The 27,083-nt window shown below is 56.6% G+C and overlaps 1 protein-coding gene across 10 annotated transcripts in view; it reads right to left on the bottom strand.

The window, feature by feature from the left end:
- The window catches only part of Myo7a (myosin VIIA), an 88,786-nt gene that overhangs the window by 32,351 nt on the left and 29,352 nt on the right, over positions 1-27,083 (bottom strand). For 5 of the 10 annotated variants that reach the window (XM_078046720.1, XM_078046723.1, XM_078046715.1 and 2 more), the window contains 21 exons: positions 26,310-26,520; positions 25,695-25,830; positions 23,307-23,413; positions 22,589-22,642; positions 17,379-17,516; positions 15,564-15,722; positions 15,120-15,212; positions 13,443-13,537; positions 12,266-12,350; positions 11,723-11,941; positions 11,199-11,306; positions 9,947-10,156; positions 9,393-9,596; positions 8,971-9,147; positions 8,407-8,508; positions 7,049-7,176; positions 4,916-5,042; positions 4,127-4,246; positions 3,426-3,599; positions 2,471-2,698; positions 1,033-1,203 (listed from right to left, as the gene is read on the bottom strand). In XM_078046720.1, coding sequence (XP_077902846.1) covers positions 1,033-1,203; positions 2,471-2,698; positions 3,426-3,599; positions 4,127-4,246; positions 4,916-5,042; positions 7,049-7,176; positions 8,407-8,508; positions 8,971-9,147; positions 9,393-9,596; positions 9,947-10,156; positions 11,199-11,306; positions 11,723-11,941; positions 12,266-12,350; positions 13,443-13,537; positions 15,120-15,212; positions 15,564-15,722; positions 17,379-17,516; positions 22,589-22,642; positions 23,307-23,413; positions 25,695-25,830; positions 26,310-26,520 — 3,046 coding nt within the window. The remainder of the gene's footprint in view (positions 1-1,032; positions 1,204-2,470; positions 2,699-3,425; positions 3,600-4,126; positions 4,247-4,915; positions 5,043-7,048; positions 7,177-8,406; positions 8,509-8,970; positions 9,148-9,392; positions 9,597-9,946; positions 10,157-11,198; positions 11,307-11,722; positions 11,942-12,265; positions 12,351-13,442; positions 13,538-15,119; positions 15,213-15,563; positions 15,723-17,378; positions 17,517-22,588; positions 22,643-23,306; positions 23,414-25,694; positions 25,831-26,309; positions 26,521-27,083) is intronic. The other 5 variants (XM_005323233.4, XM_021725122.3, XM_078046717.1 and 2 more) reach the window with 4 other exon arrangements.

The following is a 27,083-nucleotide window of genomic DNA, read 5'->3' as shown; positions in this document are numbered from 1 at the left end:
GCATTTCCTAGTTGCAACCTAAGGCACCCCCTCTACTTCCCTCTTGGAAACTCAGCCTCATAAACAGTTGATGAGACACCAGGCGAGGCCACCACAAGACCCTGTGACCTCAGGAAGCTGTAGGACTGAATTTGACTCTTCTCTGTGTCCCTGGTTCCCAGCCCAGAGTGGTTGTTATGGTTTGGATATTCAGTGTCCCCGAAAAGCACATGTGTGAGATAAGGAAAGAAATTTTTTTTTTTTTAAAGAGAGAGTGAGAGAGGAGAGAGAGATAGAGAGAGAGAATTTTTAATATTTATTTTTAGTTCTCGGCGGACACAACATCTTTGTTGGTATGTGGTGCTGAGGATCGAACCCGGGCTGCACGCATGCGAGGCGAGCGCGCTACCACTTGAGCCACATCCCCAGCCCAGGAAAGAAATTTCAGAGGTGAAATAATTAGATTATGAAAGGTGTGACCTCATAGGTGGATTAATCCATGGATATGGATTAACTGGGTGATAACATAGGCACGTAGGGTGTGGCTGGAGGAGATAGGTCAATGGGGGTGTGCCTTTGGGGTTTATATTTTGTTCCTGGTGTCAGTCTCTCTCTCTCTCTCTCTCTCTCTCTCTCTCTCTCTCTCTCTCTCTCTCTCTCCCCCCCCCTCCCTCCCTCCCTCCCTCCCTCCCTCTCCTTCCTGGTCATGTCCTGAGCTGCTTCCCTCCACCATGCCCTTCCACCAGGATGCTCTGCCTCACCTCAGGCTCAGAGCTGTGGAGCTGGCCATCTATGCACTGAAACCTCTCAAACTGTGAGTCAAAGTGATCTTTTTCCTCTTCCATGTTTTCTTGTCAGATCTTTTGGTCACAGTGACAAAAAAGCTGACCAAAACATTGGATGACAGAAGACCCATGTGAACCCATGTCCACAGGGGAGAAGTGTGGAGGTCCTGACCCCCGCAGCCCCACAAACAGGAGATGCCAGGTGGGACCATGACTGCCTGGACTGTGCGCTCCTCCCCTGTCTCCACGTCCCCTGATGCCCTCTTACCTTCTTGTGGGCAGCAATGGCCAGCTGGGCCCACTTCTCAAGTGTCTTCAGGGGTGTGATCTCGCGGTCCGGGATGTAGGTGGGGACAAGGTTCAGCAGGCGCTCCAGGATCATCTCGGAGCCATAGTCCACGAAGTACTGCTGGGAGGCCAGCTCCGCCAGGTCATCCTCCTGTGGGAGGGGACCTCAGTCATGCGGCCCGTACCCTCTGCCCTTCCAGACTCCTAAAGCCTTCAGGTTGCTCTCCTGGCCCTGTCTCCTGTAGTTCTGGGCCCGGCCCCTTGGGACCCTGCATTTTCACTGATTTGCTGGAGTGTTTCTGAGGGCCACACCCCTGCCTTCTCCTGGGTCCCATTAGCTCTATGCTGGACTCTGACCAGGGGCATATGAGCTGAAGAGACCAGTCAGCCTGCCAGGAATGGGCCAGCCACTGCATGTCCAGCCCTCTGCTACAGCAACCAGGACGGATGAGCAGAAGAAGAGGATGTGCCTGTCCTGGATAATGGGAGACCTGGGACCGCAAAGGATGAGCAGAGAGGGAGTGCATCACCATTACCGTCTCCATCACCATCACTCTGCCTTTGGGGGTGTCCAAGTAGTGAACAACCAGTGGCTCTGCACACAGGCTTCAGAGGACCAGGTGAACTCTCGGCATTTGCTGCCTCTTTGCTGGGTGATGCCTACCTGGGTCTCCCCAGGGCTCCAGCAGCAGGGGCAACAGAGAAAAACTCTGGGGGCCTTAAAGGTAATTGATATTTTCCAGTGAGTTTGAAGCATTTCAGAATTTCAGCAACTAATATGGCTGTTCCAACAATAAATACCATCATCACCAACACCAACGACATCACTACCAACAACAGCATCATTACCACCATCAACACTGCCATCACCACCACCAATAACGACACCAGCACCAACACCATCACCATCTCCACCACCCCACCACCAGGCACCACTGTCCTCATGTCCATCCTCACCCTCCATCACAATCGCCAGCAGAACCCTAAATACCATAAGCAGCACCATCACCATCACCAAAAACAAGACAACCACATTGCTCCAGTCCTCAAGAGGAGACAGAGGATACACACTTGTAAATTCTGGTCTAAAGGACTGAATCTGTTTCCCATTCAGAGCAGAGTTTACTGGACTAACCCAGAACCATAAGCACACACGCTATGCCATGCAGTCACAGCAACGTGTAGGACACCTTCCAGGGGTAGAACTCGGTATACTCTTCAAAGCCCCCGCTACCATCATTGTATCTCCTCCTCACAGCTCCTGTGAGGCAGGTCGACTTAAGTCCAGCAGAGGCCTGGAGAAGGTCCAGCTGCAAGCAGCCACTCTCAGCATTAGCTGATGATAGGTCACAGACAGGAGCACCTGGCCCAGATTGGGTGGGCCAAGCAAGCGCAGTAGAGGATTTGCCTTCACTCACCTTCTCACACCTGTACTCCCCGAACTTGACCCCGCGCACCACCTGCTGGTAGATGAGGTTGGTGGCCACGTTGTCTTCTGAGGGGTTGTGCCAGGGTGTGAAGACCTCTTTTCGGAAGAAGAGCCTCCAGGGGGCATTGCGCTCCTGGGCACCCTGCTCCTTGGCATACTGCTCACACTGAGAGATGGCGTCCATGACATGGTCACTGCCACTGCCCAGGGAGGACACCTGTGGGCACCGGAGAGAAGGCCCAGTAGAAGGGTGGGCAGGCATGGAGTCAGAGAAGGACTATAGGAAGCCACCAGCTATGGTCCTGGTCCAGATAGAAAACAGACCCAGAGAGAAGCAGGATGTGCCCTAGGTCCCCTAGAAGGCAGACCCAAATGGGATTCCCAGGTCCCATGGGTTCTGAGCTGGCACCCCAAGTTATTAACTTTCCAGCCTCAGTCACGGCCACACTTATGTGGAAGTTGCAATTCCTAGTACAAATCCTTTGTGAAGCTGTTGGACAAACTGTCACTGAAATCTACAAGTGAGAAAAATCCTGGCAGAGTGTCCAGAACAAGGTTCTGTCCCTGGACCTGCCGGGTGGAGAAGGCAGCAGAGGAACCTGCAGTCCCCGAGCCCAACAGGCTCACACACACTGCTACAGAAGAAATGTGTGACCGCTTGTCATTTCCCCAGCCCACAGCACAGCAACCGCGCAGGGAACGGTTGTGAGAGAACTGGCTGCCTGCTGCCTGTCGGGGCCCTGTTCTTTCTCAGCACCAACAGAGGATTCCTCCCACCTGGGCCCACACGACTGAAGAGCGCCCCCAGCACCCGTCCTAATGAGTCAGCCAGAACCGGGGCTACCCCTGGCTGGAGTCACCGGAGCCAGGAGTCAGCACTGGCACAGAAGAAGGTAGTCCCCCCACCCAGAGTGGCGTCAGGAGGTGACGGGGCTCCGCCTTACCTTATCAAACAGGGCGATGTACAGGGAGAACCCAAAGCGATCCTTGAGCGAGATCTTGTCGGCCAACGCATTGCATAGCTCCTTGGCTGTGGTTGCTGAGTCCGTCAGAAGGGTCTTGGTGGTCCCATCCATGAATGTCACAGGTAACATGATGGGCTTCTTGGACTTAGTGGCCTGGAAGTGACCCCAGAGAGTTTGAGGATCCCTTCACTTCTGACCAGCTTATTCTCTCTGGACTCTGGCCCATTGCTCCTACTGAGTGAGTGGGATCTGCCCCTAGACCCCAGGTCCCTGCCATCCCACCAGGACACTATCCCTGTCACAGGTGCCTGGGGAGCCCTGCTCCACAGCCCATTCTAATGGGACCTTCAGGGCCCCTGAGCAAGGCCTCTGAGCCGGGCCCCTAGGGCTGGGAGGTTGGGCACTGCCACAGGTCGAGCTTCTGACCTTATTTCACATAAGGACATCACAAGACCCTGCAAGATAAGTATCACCATCCCCAGGTTGCTGGCAGAGCCTCGGAGATGCAGAGGGAATCCCTCTTGCCCAAGTGATTTTGGTGCAAAGCCATCAATCCTTTGGGGGTTTTTCTGTTCTGATGGGCCTGGGACTCCAGAACAGAGGAACAGAACTCAAAGCGGGGAGCATTTCTGGGGCACTGGGGTGCACTGAATACACACTTGCTGCGGGCAGGGACGCACCTGTAGCTCCAGCCAGCTGGGCGGCTGCGTCCGAGTCCCATTGACAAAGGTCCTCCTCAGGCGCTCCTCACAGTACGGGGCGTAGCCAGGCGGTCCCCCGTGGATGAAGTTCCGCAGGTACTACAGATAGGAGACCCAATGAGGTAGCTTCCAGCCAGCCTCCCTAGGCCACCCCAGCCTGGACCATTCCAGCAGCCTTCAGCACCTTGCCCACACTCGGGACCTGCCTCTCAAGGTAGGATTGCCCACACCCCTGCTCTCCATGCTCCAGCCATGGCTCCCGCGGCCCTCAGGACATGTACTGTGGCTCAGCAAGAAACCCACACAGTCCAGCTCCACCTTTCTATGCCATGTCTCCAGCCTCACCCCGCACCACCATCTCCCCTGTCCCAGGCATAACTGTTCTCCTCCAGAGCCCTGTTTGGACTCCACCACCTCCTCCAAGCTCACAGCATCCTCCAGTCAGGCTGGCACCCCCAGCACCCAAGGCCTAGCTCCGAGTTGAACTGAAGTGCCTGACCCAAGTCACATGCTCAGAGGGCCCAAGTCACCCTCCTGACTGACTCAAGCTTAGTAGAATGGGGCCAGGGGTGGTGGGACTGAACAAAGTGGTGGCTGCCTGGCAGCAGGACCCCAGTAGGATGGGTCTGGGTGGGGGGTGGTGAAGCCTGAGAGGCCCCAGGCCCCTGATAGGGTTGGTCACCAGGCCCTGCTGAGTGGCCTCCTCTGCTTTCTCCTCTTGATGCCAAGACAGGGCCTGGCTCCTCTTCCTCCTGGGGGCCTCCCTACCTTAACAAACTTCTCAGAGGGGGCGAAGCAGCCCACACAGAGAGACACGAGGATCCAGCCCCGGGCGTAGCTGCTCTTGGAGGGGTTGTGGGTGAGCTGCTTGCTGATCTGGCAGTAGATCTCATCCCTAGGCAGGAGGAGAACCGCCTCAGAGGAATAGCCCCAGCCCCAGCACTCCCAGCAGCAGGTGTGATGCGATATCGCTGTGTGGTCCAATGTGCCCAAGACCATCCAGGGGGAGGCAGTGTGGGCCAGGTGGGGGAGGCTGAGCCCAGTGCTCTAGGGAGCCACCGAAGAGAATCTTGCTTTAGAGACAGGATCATCAGGCAGGAAGCACATTGATAACTCCAATCCAGAGTCCACCATGCAAAGGGTGGTATGTATCCTGCTCTGGGCACAGCAGCCACAACCCCCCTGGTGGCAATGCTGATGAGAAGCACAGGCCTGCCCCTGTCTGGTCCCGACCTGCTGGCTGCCCCAGGCAGATGGGTGGGCTCCATTCTCTGACCCCAGCCCATAGTCAGGGACAGTTTCTACTAATGGCAGCTGGTAGAGCAAAAACAAGCCCGGCACCTGGGGCTGGATGAATGGGGACTCTAACTTCTCCAGATGCATTCCTGTAATGTTAGGATTTTAAGTGGCTATTACTTTTGTACTAAGATGAAAATGAAATTTTTGTTTTCATTTTAAAGGGATCCTTTCAGGATTGCTGTGCAAAAATATAAGTCATAGGGGCTTCATGAAAGGGCAGCTGTGATGGTCACTGCTGTTGTGAGCAACGTCTCTCCTGGTCCCTAAGCCTTTAAGAGAGCCTGCAGGCTCAGGACTGAGGGAGGGCGCATGGTGGCATGTTGACCACCAGGGGGCACTTGCTGCTCCCCTTGGCTGCCCTGGGCAGGAAGAGGGATGATCTGATTCAGTGGCTTTCCAATTTTGAGTGACTGTGGGCCAATATGATTTAAATTTCAGAAGTTGCCAACTCTTTTTAATCATGACAAAATAAGAACATCTAACACACACATACCTATACACACACCCTGCACACTACCCTATTTCCTAAAACGAAGGTTATCTAAGATATCCAAAGCCAGGTAGGGAGTGCAGCTCAGTGGTAGAGCCCTTGCCTGGCATGTGTGAGGACCAAGGGTCAATCCCAGCATTTAAAAAAAAAAAAAGGCTCCAAATTCCAGAGGTCTAAATCTCAGAACCAAGAGCAATGCTTAAAGTTAAAAAACTGTAGCTGCAGTTCCCGACTTGCCACAGACCCGTGAAAATCTTATCCCCTGCTACTACAGGCACTGGCGTGGTCCCTCAGGGAGTTCATCCCCCAGCCTTCCAACTCTTGGTCCAGGCATCCCAACATGGAGGCTGTGACAAAGAGAAGACTGGGTGGCTACCATTCCCTTCTAGAGGAGTGGCCCTCAAGCAAGGCAGTACCTGGCTTTGAGGAGCGATGGGAGGAGACTCTCCTGGAAGGCAGGAGGTCTGGGAGGCCAAGTGACCCTGGGCAAGTTTCTTCCCCACTCTGAACCTGTTTTCTCATCAGGAAATGGGGCTGACCCCCGCCCCAACAGGCCAGCCCCCAGCAGCAAACAAGTTCATGGGCTCGGCTCGCCTCATCCCTTCCTGTGCTGCTGCGGTTGGGGAAGCCTGCCCACCCTCACCCCCCCTAGCTGGGCGGATCCCTTACTTGCTCCTGGTGACTCCCAGGTCTTGGCATCACATCCCTGACCACTGTGGCCTAGATAGAGGCTCTCCTGGCCTCAGGGGAGGGTACAGTGGCAGGGTCGCCCGGCATGCTGCCCATGGTGACCCTGAACTCAGGTAACAATAGTTATAGTTACTGAGGGCCTACTGTGCTCCGTGGCTTTTACACACTTCTTGTCTTTGTGGCTTTCCACGAGCCTAGGAGGGGCACCATTATTTTTCTCCTTTATAGATAAGAAAAAAGGCTTAGAGAGACCAAGGAACCTGAGGTCGCACAGCCAGCTGGCAGCAGAGGCAAACACAGGCCTTTGGCTTAATCTGTTGCTAAGGTGATGAAGTCACAACCCAACTGCCATAAGCCTTCCAGCCCTGCCCGGGGGTGCCGGGCGCCCCCTCGTGGCCTCCCTGGGCCCCTCAGGTGCTGACCGCAGTGCTGGCCGCAGGATGCCGTTGCCGATAATGAAGTGCAGCTTCTCCAGGTTGGAGGTGGGCCGGTCCTCCAGCATGCTGTTGCCCTGCACCGTGGACTCCCCGTCATGCAGCCTCTTCGTCACCTGGGCCAGGGAACACAGTTAAGGGCAGGTGAAGCTGGGGACCTGAAACTGCCTAGTCTCCAGAGCAGATCCAGGCAGCAGGCAGAGGAGTTGGGCTCCCCATCACTGACCCTGCTGCTGCCACCACCCCTCCCTGCAGACCAGATGCTGGGCCAAGAGCTGCTCACATGGCCTGGGAGCACTGGCCTGGCACCTCCGCTTCTGGAAGAAGTTTCCCCCAAACCTTCCTTGACACCCACTCCCAGCCTCCACTGGAGGAGGACCGTTCAGCCAGAATGGAACCCCCCTCTCTGGGGTGGGGTCCCTCATACATCTCTGGCACCAGGGTACACCCTGGGTTCCAACCACACAGTCACCAAGGCCCCTGGCCCCATGTGCCCAGCTTCAGAACCGGTTCCTAGGAATCAGTGTCCCCTGTCTGGGGCCACAGCAGCAGCCCCACACTCTGCCCAGATGAGTGAGCAGCTGGAGTGTGGGTTACAGATGGGGAGGGCTGTGGAAGGTTCCCACATCTCCTGAGCACCTCTGCTGCCATCTTTGGCCCCTCTCCCATGAACCCTGGGAGTGGGCATTTTCTTGCCTTGGCTCCTCTGATTCCCAGTGCAGAGCTAGGATTCAAATCTGAGCCCACAAGACTAGCATCTTGCGTCGGGTGGGGATGGGACAAGGGCAGAGGCAAAACAGGAGCCTCTGACTTTGTAATAAGGGGCGAGGAAGAGGATCCTGGGAAGAGGAGATTCCCAGGAAGAAAAGGGGAAGGAGGTATTTCAGGTGTGTGCAAGGAGGAGCGTGTGGGGAGCTGGCCCAAGCTGTGAATGTCATGGTCTGTGTCTGCGTCGCAGCCCCCACCAGCCTGCACCACCCTGGAGCCCTAGGACCAGGACAGTGCTCAGAAGATGAGGGAACCGACTGAGTGAGCTCAGAGCACTCAGGGGAGCATCTGCCATCTCAGCCACAGAGGAGCGCCCACCTGAAAGGTCCTTTGATCAAACGCCCCAGGCAGGTGTGACCCCCCCACCCTGCACCACTCGGACGCTCCCCGTTCCTGCTCTGTGAAGCCCTCCCTGGCCCCAGCCTGAGCCCACCGCATTTTCCATGCCCTCCTGTCTGCTCAATCCTCCCACCACGTTGTCCTGTCCCCTAAAGACAGGCAGCATCGACTCCTGCTCCTGCTCCTGGGGGGTCCCAGTTCAGTCGGCTGCAGCTTAAGGCCCCGGGGTCCACTCTCACCTCCTCTGTGAGTTTGGACTTCTTCTTCAGGGTCAAGTGCACCAGTTTATGCCTCACACTGCTCTTCTTCTGCCCCTCAGGGAGTTGGGCCTGTAGGACCAACTAGGGTCAGGGGCAAGTGACTGGGCAGAAAGCAAAGACAAGACCACCTGACAGTGGGCTGCACCTGGGATCAGCTGACCTCCACACTGACACAAGACACGCCCCACCCTGCACCCTGCCACCCTGCACCCTGCACCCACCCCCACCAGCCAGCTGGCAAATGGGAAACAGACTCAGAAAAGCATAATGACCTCCCCACCCCAGTTCCCTCAAAGAGTCGTCACAGGAGCTGGCTCCAACAGCAAAGCCCTGCTCTGCCATGAGCCCCTGGGTCACCATCACTTCACAGTTTACACAACTTTCACACTTTTGCTTCCATAAGTAGAGAGAGAAGGCTGGGGATAGGGGAGGGGAGGCAAATCGCAGGGTGCTCTTTCTGCTGAGGGCGCTGAGGCCAGGCAGGCCCCTCCACTGGCCTGGGAGGGTCATCAACTCAGGGGGAGGGGGGAACCTTGGTCTGACCTCACTCTCGCCCTGCAGGGCCTGCAGCTCCCTCTTGTATGTCTTCTTGCCCAGAGTCTCATAAATCTTGGTCATCACAGGGATCTTCTCGCTACCGTCACTCATGGCTGTGTGGTACTTGGGCTCCGGGAGGTCCCCCATGAACCTCAGGATGGTGATCCAGACTGCCAGAGCCGCCTGGGGGCAGAGCGCAGATGTCAGGAAACCGGAGCAGAGGACATTGCTAACACCATGGAGATGGCCCGGGATTCGAGGAGAGGGCTTGGAGAAACACCCGCCCACGTGGTGTGGCCCTAGGCTGCACCCCAGGTAGGAGACGGCAGTCAGACCCAGGTCCTGCCCACCCAGGACATGCCATCTGGGCAGCACCCCCAGCCCCAGCCCGGCCTTGCTAGCAGGGACCAGCAGCAGGCAGGCCTCACCAGCTGGTCGCCCTCATCATCATGGTAGAGCAGCGGCTGTTTGAGTGGCCGCCGGGTGTAGGAATGTGTGGTTGTGCCCTGGAAGTAGGTGGCAGCAAACTTTGCAAATTTGTACTCAGAGAGGTCCTCCTCGTCCTCATCAGGCAGGGGCAGGGCCGCGTCCACGTCCTCCTCCACCATCTCTGTCCGCCCTTGCTCCAGGTCCTGATAGACACAGAGGGGTTCCCTGCCATGTGGGCCTCAGGTGGGAGGGCTTGGAGCAGACTCAGGTTGACTGCCATCTCACATCCTCCCTGCACAGCCAGCTCCTCCTCCAGGAGGGTAGGGGCTCTGCGTGTCTGCTGCCCAAACACAGTGGTTCTTCAAGAAGGCTCCAGAGCGGGACAGTGACCTGCCTAAGGTCACATGGCAAGCAGGGTTTGGATGGGGTCTGGGAGCCAGCTCATCACCATTCTCTGCTCAGAGGGGTCAGGTGGGTTTTAATGCAAGGGGACACACACAAGAGGAGGAAGGACCATCACACAGTGGGGTGTAGGCTGTCCCCAGTTTGGTACCTCAAAGCCACTAGGTGCCTGGCCCTCCTGGCCTGGCAGGCCACCCGAAGTCCCCAGGAAGCCAAACATCTTGTCCACCATGTCAGAGTGATTGATGGGCTCGTGGCGGGCCTTCTCCATCTGCTCCAGCAGCTCCTTCTTCTGCCGAGCCGCCTCCTTCTCCTTCAGCTCCCGCTCTGCGTCCTCACGAGCCAGCTGGGCCAGGCGTTCCTGACGGTTGGGGTGAGGCAGAAGGGGTGGGGTCGGCATCCAATGCCACAACCTCAGGAAGCACGCTTTCCTTAGGGAACCCAAGGTTGGGACAGCCTCAGTTCTAACCTCTACCAGGGCCTCCTGAGTGCAGGGAAGAACTGCACCCCCATCTTTCCCCTCCTGGCCACGCTCAGCTCTGCCCTTACGGTGCAAGGCAGAGAGATGCCCAGCACCTCTGGGCCACAGAGAGGCCTCTGGAGCAGCCCAGTCAGTAGCCCTGCCCATCCCCCAGAGCTCAGCCTAGAACCTCTGCCCCAGGCAGCTCACTCTGCACCAACCCAGAAATCCCACAGCCACAGGGCGGAGGTCTAGATCAAGTACTACCCAACAGAAATATGATATAAGACACACATGTAATAGCCATAGTTTAAAAAGCACAAAGAAGCCGAGCACAGTGGTGCACGCCTGTAATCCCAGTGGCTTGGGAGGCTGAGGAGGAGGATTGTGAGTTCAAAGCCAGCCTCACAAACTTAGCGAGGCCTTGTTTCTAAAGAAAATGTACAAAAGGGTTGGGCATGTGGCTCGGTGTTTAAGCACCCCTGGCTTCAATCCCCTGTACCAAAAAAAGAAACGTGATGTTAATTTTAATAATGGTATTTACCAAATATCATCTTAACCCGTGATCAGTATTATAGAAACAACACTGAGGTCTCCTCAGTCCTTTCGCCTCCGACTAAGCGTCCAGAATCTAGACCAGGTATCTCAGTGCTCTCAGTCCAAGTGTTCAGGAGCCCTGTGGCTGGTGCTCCCACATCGGGCTGCACGGCCCTCGGGGCTGTCCCCCTGCTCAGGCTTTTTATCCCCCGTGAGAGAAGGTGCCTCCTGCCTGGCCCGGTGAGAACCGAGACATGGGCCAAATGCCACATGCGCCAAGTGCGCCTAAGAAGAGACACCTCCTGATTGAAGGCAGGAGGGTCTCAGGACAGGTGACGAGTGGCTGTGCTGGAGGAAAGCCATGGAGCCAGCCAGCAGACCAGAACATCAGGTGTCCCCAGCTCACCTGATGCTTGCGCTCTGCCTCTTCCTTGGCCTTCTTGGCACTCATCTCTTTCCGGAGCTTCTCCTCCTCCGCCAGCCGCATTTTCTCCGCCTCTAGGCGCCTCAGGTACTAAGGAAAGGGACAGCCAAGGAATGTCAAAACACAGGCGCAGTATTTGTCATGGCAGGGTGAGCCTGGGTTCTGGAACTGAGAGCGCCTGACGAGCAGTTTGGCAGACAGGGAAACGGACAGCTGAGACTCTCCAGAGCAGGTGGGATCTCAAAGCCAAACCAGGTTTGCGGGGGGGCCCTGAAGATCCACTAGGGTGACTGGGGCCCAGCCCAGCCTCGGCTGGGAGGGTGGGAGTGGGCTCTGTAACTCCTCAGTCCTGTAACTCCTCAGAGCTGGCCTAGCCAGAAGTCCCCCCAAGGCCTCGGCCTCCTTGGCCAACACCAGGGCTGACCCATCTGCCTGAGGCAGCACACACCTCGGTGGACACCCCTTCTGGGTGCAGGGCTTGGGTGCTGGGACTTTGTGGTCCTCACCTCTGCCCGGAGGCGCCGGTGCAGCCTGCGGGCGATCATGCCCCTGGCGTAGGCCTGCACGGTGAGCACCGCCCAGAGGCGGTGGCGGAAGGCCTTGCGCACCAGGTAGGCACGGCAGCGGGCCTGGAACTGGATGATGCGCTGGCGGGCCAGGCAGTACTGCTGGTGCAACTTCCGGGTGCGGTGCAGGGCCTGCAGCCGCAGGAAACCCAGGCGCATCTGCAAGGACATGGCCCTGCACTCAGAGACTGAGCTGCCACCCCTCCCAGAAGGACCCTGCCAGCAGCAGCCTCCACTGCACAGGTCTCCAGTTCCAGACAGGCCTCCTCCCGAGGCAGCAGCTGCGCTGCTTCACAGAGGTCCACAGGACCCAGCCGCTCTGGGGGTCCCTTCTGAGGTCTTGGTAACCCCAGAGTACTCACAACTCACCAAAACGTTCCTGAAGAAAAGCAGCAAACATTGCTGACCAGTTGGGAAGAGCCACAAAGACTAGACCTGGACTTTGGTTGGAGGACAGGTAGGGGCAGGCCCTGGGAGGCTCACCAACTCGTAGTTCCTCCTGCAGGTGTATCCCCGCCAACGCTTCTGGATCAGTGTGGCAGCATTCTTCAGCTTCAGGAAGTTGGACCTGAAACAGCCGTGGTTATGGAGTGAATCTCAGAGCACAGAGCTAGTTCTAGAGGCAGCCAGGGTACAACTGGCTTGGGATCAGGAAAGCACACTGGGACCCAGCTCTGTGATGCCCCAGCTGTGTGACCTTGGGCAAGACACAGACCCTTTCTGTGCCTCAGCATCCTCTTCTAGAAATAGGGTAGAATAATGCCCACTCTTCCTGCCTCACAGATTTGTCACATGAGCCCATTAAGGCAGATATTCAAAAGGTACTCGATAAAGGAGTGTCTGAACAAATTAGTAAAATAATGTAAAACTCTAAGAGCTTTCAACAGTCTAACTTCCAATTTTATTGATGAGAAAGCTGAGACTTGAAGTTGGGACTAGAGCCCATGTCTGTCTGACTCTGAGGAGCTCAGTGCTGTCCTCCTGCACCCAGTAGGCTGCTTCTCCAGAGAGTCGTCTCCAGCCTGATGGAGGACGGAGAGACCACACATCAGACAGCAGTGTGTGTGGAAAGCGGGAAAAGACAGGGGTGAAGGATGCAGCCGCAGCAAATGAGCCCCAGTGGGCCGGGATCAGTGGATGGATGGATAGAAGAAGGGACAGACAGAAGAGGGCAGATGGACAAGTGAATGGATACAGGGTGGGGGAAGGGCCACAGGTACTGCAAAAGGGGCAGGTCATAGATTTGCGTGGAGCTGAAATACATTCGAGTTAGTCCTGCCCATTTGCGAATTGTCACAATCGTACACACGTCCCTTACATAAAATATAAGACGCACTTTGTAATTTACAAAATCTCAAATTTCCTCTTTGGGAAATTCCACTGGCCTCAAGATGAACAGAGGGTGCGTGAGTGTGCCTCACGGCCTCATGTGCCCACTTGTGCCCACAGGAGAGCGCACTGTTCCTTGGTTTACCTAGCACGGGGGAACTTTGTGAATCTCACGTCTGGTTCCTCTGTCTGTGTGAGCATGTGTGTGCTTTCCACGTGTGCACCGCAGTGTGCCTGTCCACTCCTGGTGTCCATGTGGGAGCAGAGTGAGCCCCCTGGGCACACGCACCTTAACCTGGGCTGGGGTGGCAGGAGCTGTTGGGGCACGTACCTGTCTTTGAACCCCCGGATGATCTTCTGGAGGAGGATGACTCTGTCAGTGATGGCCTTGTCCCGCTCCACCTCCAGCAGCATGTCATGGTGATCCTGGAAGGCACAGCTCCTGAGCAGCGCCCAGACAGTGTCTCCTCCAGGCCAGGCCTAGGGCTCGGGGGCGCCACCCAATCTCCCACACATGCTCGGACCCAAGGGTGGCCTCCCATCGCATCAGGGGCTGTGGAGGTTTCCAAGAGGCCCAGCAGGACCCACGGAGCAGAACAGCCATCATTTCCCTGGACAGGGTCATAGGGCCCATTCACACGCCCCCCAGCTTTGCCCCATGGCCATCTCTGCCCAAGCAGAGACTTCCCAGGACCCCACCAAGGCCACTGTCATTTCTCTCCAGAATCCTGGCAGCAGCTGACATTTCCAGCTGTTTCTCCTGCTAGCTCCTGACCCAACCCTCACTCCAGTTGGAAGAAGCCTCATGGGTTCATTCAACACATGAACAGAACATCTGCGCCATGCTGTGCTGGCTTCTGAGGGCAATGTCACAGCGGGCCAGGCTGACATGGCCCTGCCTATGGGCAGGTGAGGCTCTCATAGGAGAGCCACCTCCACCAAACAATCCCAGACACACAGCACAGAGGAGCGGCTCAGTCAGGGCTTCTGAGGACAGAAGAATGAACGAGACTTCCACCTTTGACCTCTTAAAATGTCACCATTTCTAAAGAGCCCAGAAAGGTAGGGATGGAGATGATGATGCTCCTCTGAGTTCCCCGGCTCTAGATGCCATGGTGCTCCCTGCCTGTCCTCCTCTGACGGGGCTGGATATTAGACCACCCCGGGCTAGAAGCCCTGCTCTCTGCATCCTAGCTGCCCTGACCTGGGGACACTCACTTCTCCTTTCTGGGCCTGGGAAATGGGCATGCTTCCTACCCCACAGGACTGCGGGGAGGACTTAATGAGATCACAGAAAGCCCCTCCGAGGCCTGGCAGAGGTGCTTTCCAGCCAGCGGCTGGGGACACGCAGGCTGTGGACATCCAGGGGAAAGGAGGGCTCTGGGAGATGAAGGGACGAACTCCGAGCCCCTTGACCCAAAAGGAATCAGACTAGACCCCAGACTCCCTCCCGTTGAGGTTCCTCTCCCTCGGCCAGCTGTTCTGGCAGTACACCCCCACACTGGCAGGAGCCCTGCCCTGTTACCCTGGACAGCCAGAAATCTAACCCAGCGGAAATGGAAATGAGGAAGCCCACACTCCCTGCTCAGCTGCCCTTCCATGGCCCACTCACAGCAGCTCTCCAAGGCCGTGACTCCCAGGGCCAGCTTCCTGCTCCCCCCGATAGGGGCTCCGGCCTGTGGGAGCCCAGCTCCAGCTGCTGTGCTCTGGGAGGCTGGGAGGGGGCCAGAGATGGGCGGGCACCCAGGGTGAACCCCGCCTGCCAGGACGTCACAGGAAAGGACCTAAGATACACTCTAGACCACCCCGGGCCCATCTCTTTGTGTTGACAAGGAAAGGAGAGGAATGGCCTCACTCAGGACGCTGGGATCCCAGATGCCAGCCTCCCTTCCCCTTGCCACCAAGGCTGCCTTACCTGGCCTGGCAACTCACTCTGTAGGGAGCCCTGGGACACCACCCATGGGAGTTGACAGCCCCCAAGGCAGCCTGGGGATGGAGATGTGCTCACCTTCAGAAAGATCTTGGTTTTGCCAATCTGCCAGTCGTCATGGGTGCCCAGCACAGCCTCAGCTATGCGTTGGCATGTCCCTCGGAGGTTGCCCTGGTAGGCACAAGGGAATGGACAGCCTCACCAGCAGGAAGCCTTCCAAGTGTCCCTCTTGAGGCTGGGAGGCAGGGCCCTCCCAGCTCTGCCCCGACTGGTCGCATGACCCAGGTAGGGACCCACTTTCTCCAAACCTTCATTTACTCCATGTGAAAGTCAGATGATGACCACCATGGCCACTGGAGCCCTCTGACTGACCCACTGCCCAGCCCCCACCTTCTCAGCACTCTCTGAGGTGGACGAGCAGATGTCACCTGCTTAGCTCATTGACCCACTGTGAATCCAGGGCTCTTGCCCGGCCAGCGCGGGAGGCTGACCCTCCCATCATCTGCACCTCAGACCTGGTACCTGCTTGTAGGCTGGCTTCACGCCAGGCAGCAGCACACGGTACCGCTCCACGAACTCCACAAAGCTGTAGCGGATGGGGTAGCCGGCACGGCGGATTCGGATGGTCTCCATCATGCCCGAGTACCTCAGCTGGCGCACACACAGGTGCCGGTCAAACAGCTGTCAGCAGAGCCAAGGAGTCAAGGTGAGCTCCTGCCAGGAGGTCAGCCCTGCCCTGTGTTTAAGCAGCCCCACGCAAAAGCCTAGAGAGGCCAAGGTAACACGGCACGAGGAGCAATCCAGGGTGGGACCCAGGTGCACAGGTCACATCCACATGGCAGCGGGCAGCAAGGACCCCGTGGTGGGGAGCTGCACCATGTGGGAGCCCAGGGGAGACAGGTCCCTGGGAGGTCCAGAGGGGGCTTCAGGGACGAGGAGTGGTATTCTAAGGTCAGGCAGGGTGGGGGGTGAGCCAATGCACAGATAAGGACCTAGTGGGGGACTTTGAGGGCAAAGAGGCTAGTCCAGGACAGTCCAGCCGTGCTGGTAGAGGGTGCTCGGCACTGTCCCAGGGAGCCCTTCATGTGTAGATCTCTAGCTATTCAGACAACTTTCTGGCTGCTGACAACAGAGAAAAGGCACAGTCTTCTAACTCATGAAGCTGTTTCTGTGACGACTGCAGGGCAGGGCAGGGCAGGGCCAGCCCCGGAGGCTCACTGAAGGGACAGGGAGAGATGTGCATGGCAGATGTGGGGGCTGTGGGGAGCCACCAAGGTGGGGCTGGGGAGCCAGGGAAGGTGTGGAGCAGGGACAGACTAGATGGGCATCTGAGAGTGCTGTCCCTGAAGTGCAGGGGTGGCAGGCAGGAGGCCGGAGACCAGTGAGGAGGTCCCTGCCAAGGTCCAGACCACAGACCAAGGTCCAGACCTAGGCCCCGGCTGACAGAGGGTTCCAGGGGTATTTCAAGGCCAGGGGAGACGGTGCCCTACAGTTCCAGCTTCAGTCCTCCTGGCCCACCTGCCCTGGAGGGAGAGATTGCTGGAGCCCTCTGACTCTCAGGCCCCTACAAACAGAGTCCCCAAAGGGACAGGCGTCACCCACTCTGGGAAATGATTTCCTGGCGGGGACAGCGTGTGCGGATGGTAGACTTCCGCAGCCTGTTTCCTCTCCCTCTGGGCCACTTTCCCTGGCCTTCCTTCTCTCCCTCCCCGGACTCAAGGGCCCCAGCTCTGGGTAAACAACACCTCCCAGAGCCTGCTGTGGAGGGACAGGGCGGGCACTGGCAGCCTGCAGGGCATAAGCCCCTCAATGTCCCTGAACACCCACACATATCTCCAACCCAGGACAAGGGTCTGCTCCCTCCACAAAAAAAGGCCCAATAAGTGTTAATCAGAAGAGTGAGGAATGAGGACAGTCCCAGTGAGAGGAGCCAAGGGAGGTTTCCAGGAGGAGGCGGTAGTTGCACTGGGCTGAAGGGAGGGATCTTTCAAAGGAGCACAGCCCCCAGGAGCCATCTACTGAGCCCCGTGTGCCCCGCAACCCGCCCATGTGATTGCACAGACTATGCCCAGGAGGTGGGTGTGATTGCCCCATTTCCATCCACAAGGAAACTGAGGCTTAAAGGGACTCAACAGGCAGACTCCAGCTAGGAGGAGGTAAAGCTGGACTGAATCTCGCTCTCCCTGGTGCACCTGTCGTCTCCAGTAAATGGGAGTCTAGTTCTATAAGCCCTCAGGTGCCGGCCACTCCCCAGAGAGGACGAAGTCTTGCATCATCCCCCGTCCCTCATCCACCCTTGGTCCAGCCTCCAGGGTCCCCTGGCAGCCCTCTGCTCACCATGGGCTTCTTGAACTCGTTGGGCTTGATGCAGCGCACGAAGAAGGGCTGGCAGGCCCCCAGCGTGCGCATCAGCAGCTCCAGCGACCGCTTGAACTGGCTGCTGAGTGTGGGCGAGCGCTTCCTGGTCTCGGCGCCCTGGGGGGGATGGACAGACGGCAATGGGAGGGGCTGTGCCTCCCCCTACCGGCCTCCAGCAGCCGCCCCAGGGAAGCAGGAGGGGAGGTCAGGGGGCCAGGGCAGACAGCGTTTTCGTTTGAATCTGTCTTCCTTGGGTCGGGCTGCAGGTGGCCCCCAGACCTCCCCTCCAGGTAGCCTCCCGCGACCTCCACAGGTCCCTCTAGGTCGCTCCCTTCCTGGTAGGCTGGGGGACTCTCGGCAAGACGTCAACCCTGTCTGAGTCTCATCTTCTCCTTCCCATGAAAGTGGCCACCACAGGACCCTGGGGCCATCTTAGAGACAGGGATCAGGCAAACCTATGTTGGAACCCTGGCCCACCGCTTCCAAGCTGTGTGGCTTGGGCAGATCATGAAAAGGTGCTAAACCTCAGTTTTCCAAGTGAAAATAATGTCATCTATCCACCTGATGGGGCAGTGAAGAGGGTCAGAGGTCAGGTGTGTTTCAATAAGTGGCACCCAGGGACGGCCACTGCAGGCCCCTGGGGACTGTGGGGGAGGAGAGGAGCTGCCCTGACCTCCCTGCTGTGGATTAGCCCGAGGCAGCAGGCTGGGGGTGGGGCAGCGGGCCTGGATAATCTTCCTTAGAAGGCACAGGAGCTGGCTCCCCCAGTGCCACCCTGTCTGCACATCCTGGCCCTGCTAGGGTCCCCTCCCAGGTTACTGTGAAATAGGGGGAGCGCTGGAGAAGATCTGAGAGCAAATAAACAGGAAGCGAGCCTTCACTGCTGACAGAAGCTTGGAGGAGAAGCCAGGTTCTGATCCAGGGCATTTCTGTTTTATTGTTCTGGTGATTTTCAGTTGGGTGAGAAGTTCTTATAGATACATTTGAGTATTATTGTAAGATTTTTTTATTTGTATAGTTATAATGTCATGTCCTGTGTCAAAAATCAGGGTGCAGGTGTAGATGTGTGAGGTATTTGGGGGGCAGAGGTGCCTGCCTAATCCATACTAAATTTAGACAATCTGCCACCAGGCTGTAACGAAACCCACCAAGAATCAGCAATTGCTTGCAATTCTGAAATCTCAGTGCTTTGCATCTTGGTTTTATTGGGCATGCAGTCTTGGAGTCTGCCCAGGGAAACTGGGAGTGGAATGATGGTCAGGTCTGTGGGAGCCACTCCAGAGCCATACACCTTTAAGTCCTGATGCACCCTGGGGGATCTGAAAGATCACTGCAGTCTGGCACAGTAGTGCTGTGACTTGTCTTTTCCCTCGCTGGGATAATAAGGTGTGGCCTGGGAGTGGCCCTAGGAGTAGGCCGCACCCAGAGGGTTGAGCTGTGCTCCCCTGTTCCCTTGTAATCTTACTCCTTGCCTCATTTGAATGGCTTCTGCCCCATCAAAGATTTCAGCACGTGCTCCTCTCTCTCTTTCCACAGACCCCTAAGGTCAGAGCTGCTTTGGGGTCACAGGACCCAAAGAGAAAGGCATTTCTCTGTTTGTGGTGGTTATTTTGTACAGCCCAGTTCACCTGGAGTGACCCTGAGTGCTTAGCCATGAGACGCAACACAGGTCTGTGGCTCCAGAGTTGCCAAGGGACCCAATCCAGCCACAGCACTGGGTGGCCTCCCTCTTAGACAGGGAGATGTCCAGGTCAGCCTGAACCGAGCCTGAAGCAGAGCCCCTGCCTGCCTTGCACCCGCACAGAGAGCACCTACAACCACTCCCAGATGTACCCGGGACATGCACACCAACACCGCACACACCCTCCTTTGATTTTGACCATTACTGGAGCTGCTCCTCTCTGTCTGTCGACCTCGCCAGCTGTGAGCCTTGTGAGGGCAAGTAGGGCCCACCTGATTTACTGCTGGGCTTGGCACATGGAACAATCAGCACTTTCCGAACTAGTTTCTGGTGTCATCCATGGGCTCACAGATACTGCTCACCATCCCTCAGGCCCAAAGGCTAGGAACTGTCCTCAACACTTCTCCTCTCACATCCACTAGATCAGCAGATCTCACTGGCTCCATTTTCAAAGTATCTCCAGAGCCATGTGTGGTGGTGCATGACTGCAATCCCAGCGACTAGGGAGGCTGAGGCAGGAGGATTGCAAGTTCAAGGCCAGCCTCAGCAAGTTAGCAAGACCCACAGCAACTTAGTGAAACCCTGCCTCAAAAAAGAAAAATAAAAAGGACTGGGGATGGGCTGAGGTTGTGGCTCGGAGGTGGATCGCTCACCTAGCCTGTGTGAGGCACTGGATTCAAACCTCAGCACCACATAAAGTAAAATAAAGACATTGTATCCACATATAACTAAAAAATAAATATTAAAAAAAAAGGACTGGTGGTGTAGCTCAGCAGCAGAATGCTCAGTCTCCACTACCAAAAACCACACATATATTTCTCCAGAAGCTCACCCCTTCCCACCACTTTCTCCGCTATCAGCCTGGTCCAGGCCCCAGCCTCACTTTCTCCCATTATTGTGATAACTCCTAACCTCCTTGCCCTGTCACCCACACTCTACACCCCTCCTCTCCTTCCACACAGCAGCCAGGGAGCCTGTTAAAACAGTCCAGTCACATGTCTCCCTGACCCCAAACCCTCCAGGGTCTCCCAGTAGTGAACAGAGTGCTGTAGGAAGGACCAAGTCCTTGTAAGAACCCACTTTGCCCAGTGGATCTGTTTCTCTGGACTACTCCACTTGTTCACCCTCTTGCAGTCACCACAGCCTCTGGACCCTGCCAAGCAAGCCCCAGGCAGCACCTCAGGGCCTTTGCACAGGCTGCCCCCTCTTCCCTGCAAAGCCCTCCCTCTAGATGCATGAGCTGGCCTCCTGGCCTTCCTACCTCACAGTGAGCCCCTCCTGGACTTCTGTGCATAGCCACAGCACCCACCACCTCCTTCCTCCCTCCCTCCTGGGTCCTCCCCACACCACTTACACTAACTTGGCACACTGTCCTTATTCATTGTCTTATTAATGATTTCCTGCTTCTCCTAGAACACAAGTCCCAGGAGGACAGAGAATTGTTGTTTTTTTTTTTTTTTTTTCTGTTTTGTTCACTACTGTGTGTCCAGGACCTGAGACAGTGCCCCGCACATGGAGGCACTCGGTAAATATTCATGGACTGAACGGGAGCCCGAGGCTCTGGGGCCTGCTCTCCCATCTTAGGCGTCTGGGTTTCTGATGGGGTTCGATTTGGTTGAGGGAAATCCTGGGAGTTGTTTTCTGGGATAATCTGCAGATGGTGAGGAAGACTGAAAAGTCAGGAGGTCCATGTTAAATGGCTCCACAGAAGCGAGCCAAGGGGGGCAGGCGAGCCTCAGGCCCCCTGCAGGCTGCCTGGATGTTAATCAGGATGCACTTTGCTGTGGAGCGATGCCCTCAGGGCACGACTGTCCCTACATCAGCCAGGGCTGGGTGGGGCAGCAGAGGAGAGTCACAACCTGGGGAGTGGGCCTGCAGATCACTGAAGGGGGTGCTGTGGGCTCCCTCCTGAGGAGAGCCCTGTAGCTGCCACACTGTCACTTGGCCGGCTGTGACCTAATGTTTCACAATCCACCAAGCCCTTCCTTCCCCTTTAAGAGAGAGTTCGTGGTTCCAGCCCAGTTGTGACACACAGCGCAGTGAACAGCAGCGACTCACAGCCCTCACTTGTGTGTGGCCTTGGATACATCCCTGCACTGCACGGAGACAGAGCTGAGTTCTAATCGCCTGCATGTCACGAGCTGTGTGACCTGGAGCAAGTGCCCTGGCCTCCCCAGGCCCGGCTTCTTTACTTGTAAAATTGAGTGACAGCAGTGGCCGGGTTGCAAGAGGTGGTGATGCATGCTCCTGACAGGAGCTAGCTTAGCTCACAGCCTGGCCCAGAGGAGTGCCCAGGAGATGTGACGGAGGCCACTGTGTCACTGCTGTACCGTAACCTCAGCTCCTGAAGGCCCCTCAGGAATGGAGGGAGTCAGGGGAGCCCAGGCTCCTGCGTTTGCACCTCCATGAGAGTCCTCAGCACACTGCTGCTCACCTCAGGGAGGGAGCCTCCCAACAGTAAGGACATATAGAGGCTCCAGGCACCTCCAGGAGGTTGGAAAGAGAGGACAGAGAGGAGAGGGTGGGAGGAGAAGACAGGGTTCAACAGGTGTGCAGAGACCAGGGGACAGGTGGTGGCAGAGCGAAGCATCTGGGAACAGGAAAGAGAAGAGCTCGGAGGACCCCGAGCCACACCTGCCTCACCTACGACATCTGAGCTGTAGGTCAGAGGGGTGCGGGCCTGGGTGCTGGAGCCTCAAGCGCCTAGGAACCCTCTCCCTGAGGTCACTCCTGCGTGCACCTCATTTGCCTGGCTCTGTGAGTGTGTGTGTGAGTGTGTGTGTGTGTGTGTGTGTATGTGTGTGTGTTTGTGATTGGGGGGACAGAGGAGAGGGGCCACCATCCAGACAAGTTCCCTGACCTGCTGTTGGAGGGCTTCTAGATTGTTCCTGCGCTCTGTGAGGCTCTGGCAGCTGGGGAAGGAGGGGCCCGGCATTAGGCCACATGTGGGGGGTGTCAGTGTTGGGCAGAGAGGAAACTGAATTGAGAAAAGGGAGGCAAAGGGGAGGCAGTGCCACACTGTGCTAAGGGACACCTGGCACCTTTGGGATCTGAAGCACCTCAGGAGCCACACCCTGAAGGTGGCAGAAAGGACACCCAGGCAATGGTGGCCCCTGATGTCACATCCCTCCCTCTCTGACCTCAGCCTCTCATCTGCAAAATGCAGAGAAGACACCTGCGTCCCCTGTGACTGAGATCGTCAGAGGCCCTCAAAAGCCACCAGGGCCCGGTGGAGAAGCAGCTGAGGGCGGGGGCTGGAGTCCTGGCTCTGCCTTAGCTCCTGGTGCCCCCTGCGCAAGGCCTGCCCCTCTTCCGGGACTCGGTTTCCTCCTTTACAAAACCGAGACAGCTACAGCACACACAACTCAAAACCCAAACCAAACCACTCCAAAACCACTCCACAGAAAACACACTCCACAAAAGGGGGAAAAGCCCCACTCTTTCCCCACGCCTCTGCCCCACGGGGCCGAGGCCTCTCCTGCCATCCTGCCCCTGGCTGAGGCTTTACCTTGGTGGAAGCCGCTGCCTGGCGGAGAGAGCCGGAGGAGTACCCACAGAGAAACTACAAGGGGAACCACAGGGCAGGTGAGTGGACGCAGGGGCCAGGCCAGGTCAGCAGATAGAGGACCCAATGCACTGAGGACAGAGGGAGGCCCTCGGGCACAGGCCTGGGGTCCTGGCCTCTCTGTACGGCTGGTGTCCCAAAGCAGCTTGGTCACCTACACAGGTGCTGAGGGGGTGGGGACTCTACCCTCCCCATGAGCCCTTCCATGTGGAATAACAGGGCAAACAGGAGACCGGCCACCTAGTCAGCGAGCTGGGGCCTGGGCGGGGGGCAGTCTTCCTATCTCCTGTGCAGGGTCTGAGTGTCACTGCATGCCACACCCATCCCATCTCCTGAGGCAGGACCCGCCCCCCTCATTCCCGTTACCTGCTGGAGGTTGGAGGGGGGCGCCCCCTTGGGAAATCCAGTCCTGGCCGGGTTCTGCTCCGTGACCTCTCATGTGGCCCTTCTCTGGGCCTCGTACCCCAGCCACACCCCCAATCACCACAAAAGGCCAGACGGGAGCATCTTGAAGACCTCTCCAAGTCCCTTCAGGAACCTCAGCAAAGCCCTGTCCTTGCTCTGTGGCCCTAGGAGCTCCTCTGATGGACAAGGGTTGGGCCTAGACCCAGGCCTGGCTTCCGGGGCCCGCACTGCCCAGTGGAAAACCCGCTGGCCTTACCATGGCCACGTCAGCCTGGAAGATCTGCTTGATGAACTTGTTCCGTGAGGAGTGGACTAGCTGGATGATGTCCCCGTGCAAGGTGTCCCGGTTCTTTTCCAGGAAGCCTGGCAGTGGGAAAGAGCAGTCAGACCTCACCAGCTGTGGCAGCCCCTGAAAACCAGACTCATGCCTCCCCCAGACCAGCAGTGACCGAGCCACGAGGACCCTCAAGATACACCTAGTTTACCCAGGTCCATTTCACAGCAGGGGACACTGAGACGGACAGTTGACAGCATCTTGCCTAAGATCAGAGAAAGTGAGGGACTGTCCCCCCGCCCACACTGGCCCCCTCTCGGTCTGTCCAAGAAGGACAGGAGGTTTTGGTCTCTGGGAGAGGACTGCGTCACCTGCCCGACTGAACCATCCTAGGCCACCATGAGTCTTTTGAACCAAGGTTTCAAAGCCCTGGAGAGATTACACACCCACCCAGTACAAGCTAACAGTACAGGAACCAATGAAAACCACCTCGTGGTTGAACAGTACATATGTTTTACAAAGTGTCTTCACAGCCCCCTACATATAGGGGATGGCCAGGACTTATCTTCCCCGTCCAACGATAGGGGAAACTGATGCTCAGAGAAGCTAAGAGAGTAATCTAACACCACACAGCCAGCCATGGCAGAGTTAACACTCAAACCCAGGACTCCTGGTGCCCACCCGGGCAGGGCCCTGCACCACAAAGACCCCAGAGGTGAGAGCCATTCCAGTACTGGGGAGTTAGGAACTGGTTCATGGGGATCTCTGCTAGGGATGGGAGGCCCACAGGCTGGGGATGCCTGGCAGGGGAGGACAATGCCACCAAGAAGCAGGAGGTATACCCAGATGGCAGATGGCCCAGAGGCCCAGTGTTGGGCTGCCCAGTGTTGGTGTCTGGGGATGGGCGAGTCTCAGGAGGCACACAGTAATGGAAGGGGGTACTTGTGTTGGGATGGAGTGATAAGGCTCTAGGACAGCTTCACTGTGTGACTTTAGGGGTGTCCCCTTTCTGGGGCCCCAGTGTCCTCAACTGTTAGATGACAGTGGTAAAACCTGTCACTGTGGTGCAGCCCACGGAGGCACTAAGACTTCTGGATCAATTCAGTGAGGCAGTGTGACCCGAAGAAGCCTCCGAGCTTGTTTTGAATGCCCTTGACCTTTGACCATGGGTGGGATCTTTGGGGCTGATTGGCAGGAACTCAGTGTAGGTACACCTACAACAGACACCAGTGAGGTCAGCACTTTACACCAGGATGGAAGAGGCGGGACACTGGCAGGTTCCTGTGATGAGCCTGTGTTCTCGTGCCTCTTCCCACCTTCTAGCTTTGAAATGAACCCAGCCCGCATCCTCAGGAGGAAAGACCATGTGTGTGCATCCTTTTCAATTCTCACACTGGGTCTTGTCGCTGGAGAGTCTAGTGGGTAAGGGGCTGTTTCTAGGCCTGGTTTGGGGACTAATAGGCTGTGCCATGACATGTCAGGACAGTCAACCCGCCTTCTGATCCTATCTCCCCTATACACAAAAGAACATAGAGCCCTTCCCAAAGAATTGAAAGCAGGGACTCAGATACTCGTACACCAATGTTCACAGCAGCATTAAGCACACACGTGTTCATTAACAGAGGAACACATCAGCAAAATGTGGTGGAGCCATTCCCTGGAATATTATCCACCATAAAAATGAAGAAAATCTATGCGTGCTGCAACATGGGTGAACCCACTGTGCTAAGTGAAATGAGCCAGATGCAAAAAGAAAAATATTGCTGGGTGCATTGGTACATGCCTGTAATCCCAGCAACTTGGGAGGCTGAGGCAGGAGGATCATAAGTTTGACAGCAACTTAGTGAGACCTGTCTCAAAATAGAAAAATAAAATAAATAAGGATGGTTGGGGATGTAGCTCAGTGACAGAGCACCCTTGGGCTCAATCTTCAGTACCAAAAAAAAAAAAAAAAAAAGGATAAATATTGTGGGAGTCCACTTAGGTGCTCAGAATGGTCAAATTCACGGACACAGAAAGTAGAGGGAGATGATGAGGGGCGGGGTGGGGGAAGGACAGAGCTGTTGATAATAGGGGCAAAGCTCTGTGTAGGTGACAGAAAGGTCCAGAAAGTAGATGGTGGTAAGGATGGCCCAATATTGTAAATGTGCCTAATCCCACTGAATTGGTAAGTTTCATATTATATATATATACTTTACCACAATTTTAAAATATATTAAAAAAGAAAACTCTGGAAAAACAAAGAGCACTGAGCCCCACTTTTTCTAAGGTCCCCTCCCTCCCTCTCTGTATCCCAGGACCCTGAGGCCTCTCTCCTGGGTAGGATTTGGGGACACAGGCAGACGCAGACACCCTGGAGCCTGCCCGCACCTTGGGTTTCGTAGTAGACTATGCCTGCAAAATGATTGATGCCAAACTGGGTCTCGTGGTTGTTCTTGGGGGGCACGTAGTTGTTGTTGAGCTTGTGCTGTGAGTTCAGCTTGTACAGCATGGTGGTGTCCGTGCCCTGCAGGGACAGAAGGACCACTAAGAGCCACCCTCCCTCCCCAGGCCCTGCTCCCTCTAAGCCCGTGGATGGACGCCCTTCTTGTGTCTTTATACCCCACTCGGGAGCTTGAGGACCTCTTGCCTCCTGTCTGTGAAATGGGTGCTTTGGAACCCTACAATCTTAAAAGAACATTCCAGAACATCTCTTCCTGGGATTAAAATCCTGAGAGCTATCTCCCTTCTCCTCCCTGACTCCAAGACATAGTCTGTGTCTTGAACATCTATCCTGCACCAACTATGTGCTTGGATTTTTGTTGTCTGGCCGGGGACCCAGGGGACAGTGGGTGATTCCCACACATCAGGCGACTCTACTGGAGTTGACCTGAGCCACCCTGAGAGGCAGGTGTCATGAGTCCCATGTTACAGATGAGGAAAGCTGAGGCTCAGACTGGGGAAGGGACCTGCCCGCTCTCCGGGACCCCGCGGGCTGTGGCCCACCTTGGGGAACTTGCTCTCTTCATCGATGAGGGAGATGATGTTCATGGGCTTGTTGGCGATCATGTCCAGGGCGTCCTGGTTGTCGGTGAACTCGATGTGCAGCCAGTCGATGCTCTCCAGGTCATACTCCTCCTGCTCCAGCTTGAACACGTGCCGCACGAAGAACTGCTGCAAGTGCTCGTTGGCAAAGTTGATGCACAGCTGCTCGAAGCTGCGGGGACACGGAGGACTATGGGGGGGGTGTCGTTCAGGCCCAGGCCCTGCCACCCAGTGGCTGCTCTGCCTCGATCTGCAGCAAGTTGCTCCTGTCAGGGCCTCTGGGGCCTCCAAGGCGGGGCTGGATTGTCAAGGCCACCTCTCTACCTGCAGTGGAGGATGCTGAGGCCCAGCAAGGGCAAAGGGCTTGCCCAAGGTCAAATGACAGGTAAGACTTCAGATCAGGTCCATGGAGAGGCCTGTCAGAGCACCCAAGAGTGGAGAGCCAAGGTGCTGGGGAGGTGGACCATAAAGTGTCATCGAGAGGTGCGAGGGGGCTGAAAGGCTGGCAAGCAGAGGAGTGCTGACACAGCCAGGGCCACACAGCTAGGCAATGGGCCAGAGCTGGCTGTCCCCAGTCCCACTTGTGCCACCATCAGCCCCTTTCATGGCCCTCAAGAAGTACAGGTCCCCAAGAGTGGCTGAGACCCTGGCACTCAAGCTTGGTTCAGCTTCACCTGTTTCAAGGCACACTGCAGCTCGGACACTGGGTGGTCAGCAGTGGCTATGGGGCCTGGG

This window comes from Ictidomys tridecemlineatus, chromosome 4, assembly GCF_052094955.1.
Source record: "Ictidomys tridecemlineatus isolate mIctTri1 chromosome 4, mIctTri1.hap1, whole genome shotgun sequence".
Lineage (NCBI taxonomy): Eukaryota > Metazoa > Chordata > Mammalia > Rodentia > Sciuridae > Ictidomys > Ictidomys tridecemlineatus.
Note: the sequence above shows the minus strand (reverse complement) of the source record. Positions and strands in the feature narration are given on the sequence as shown.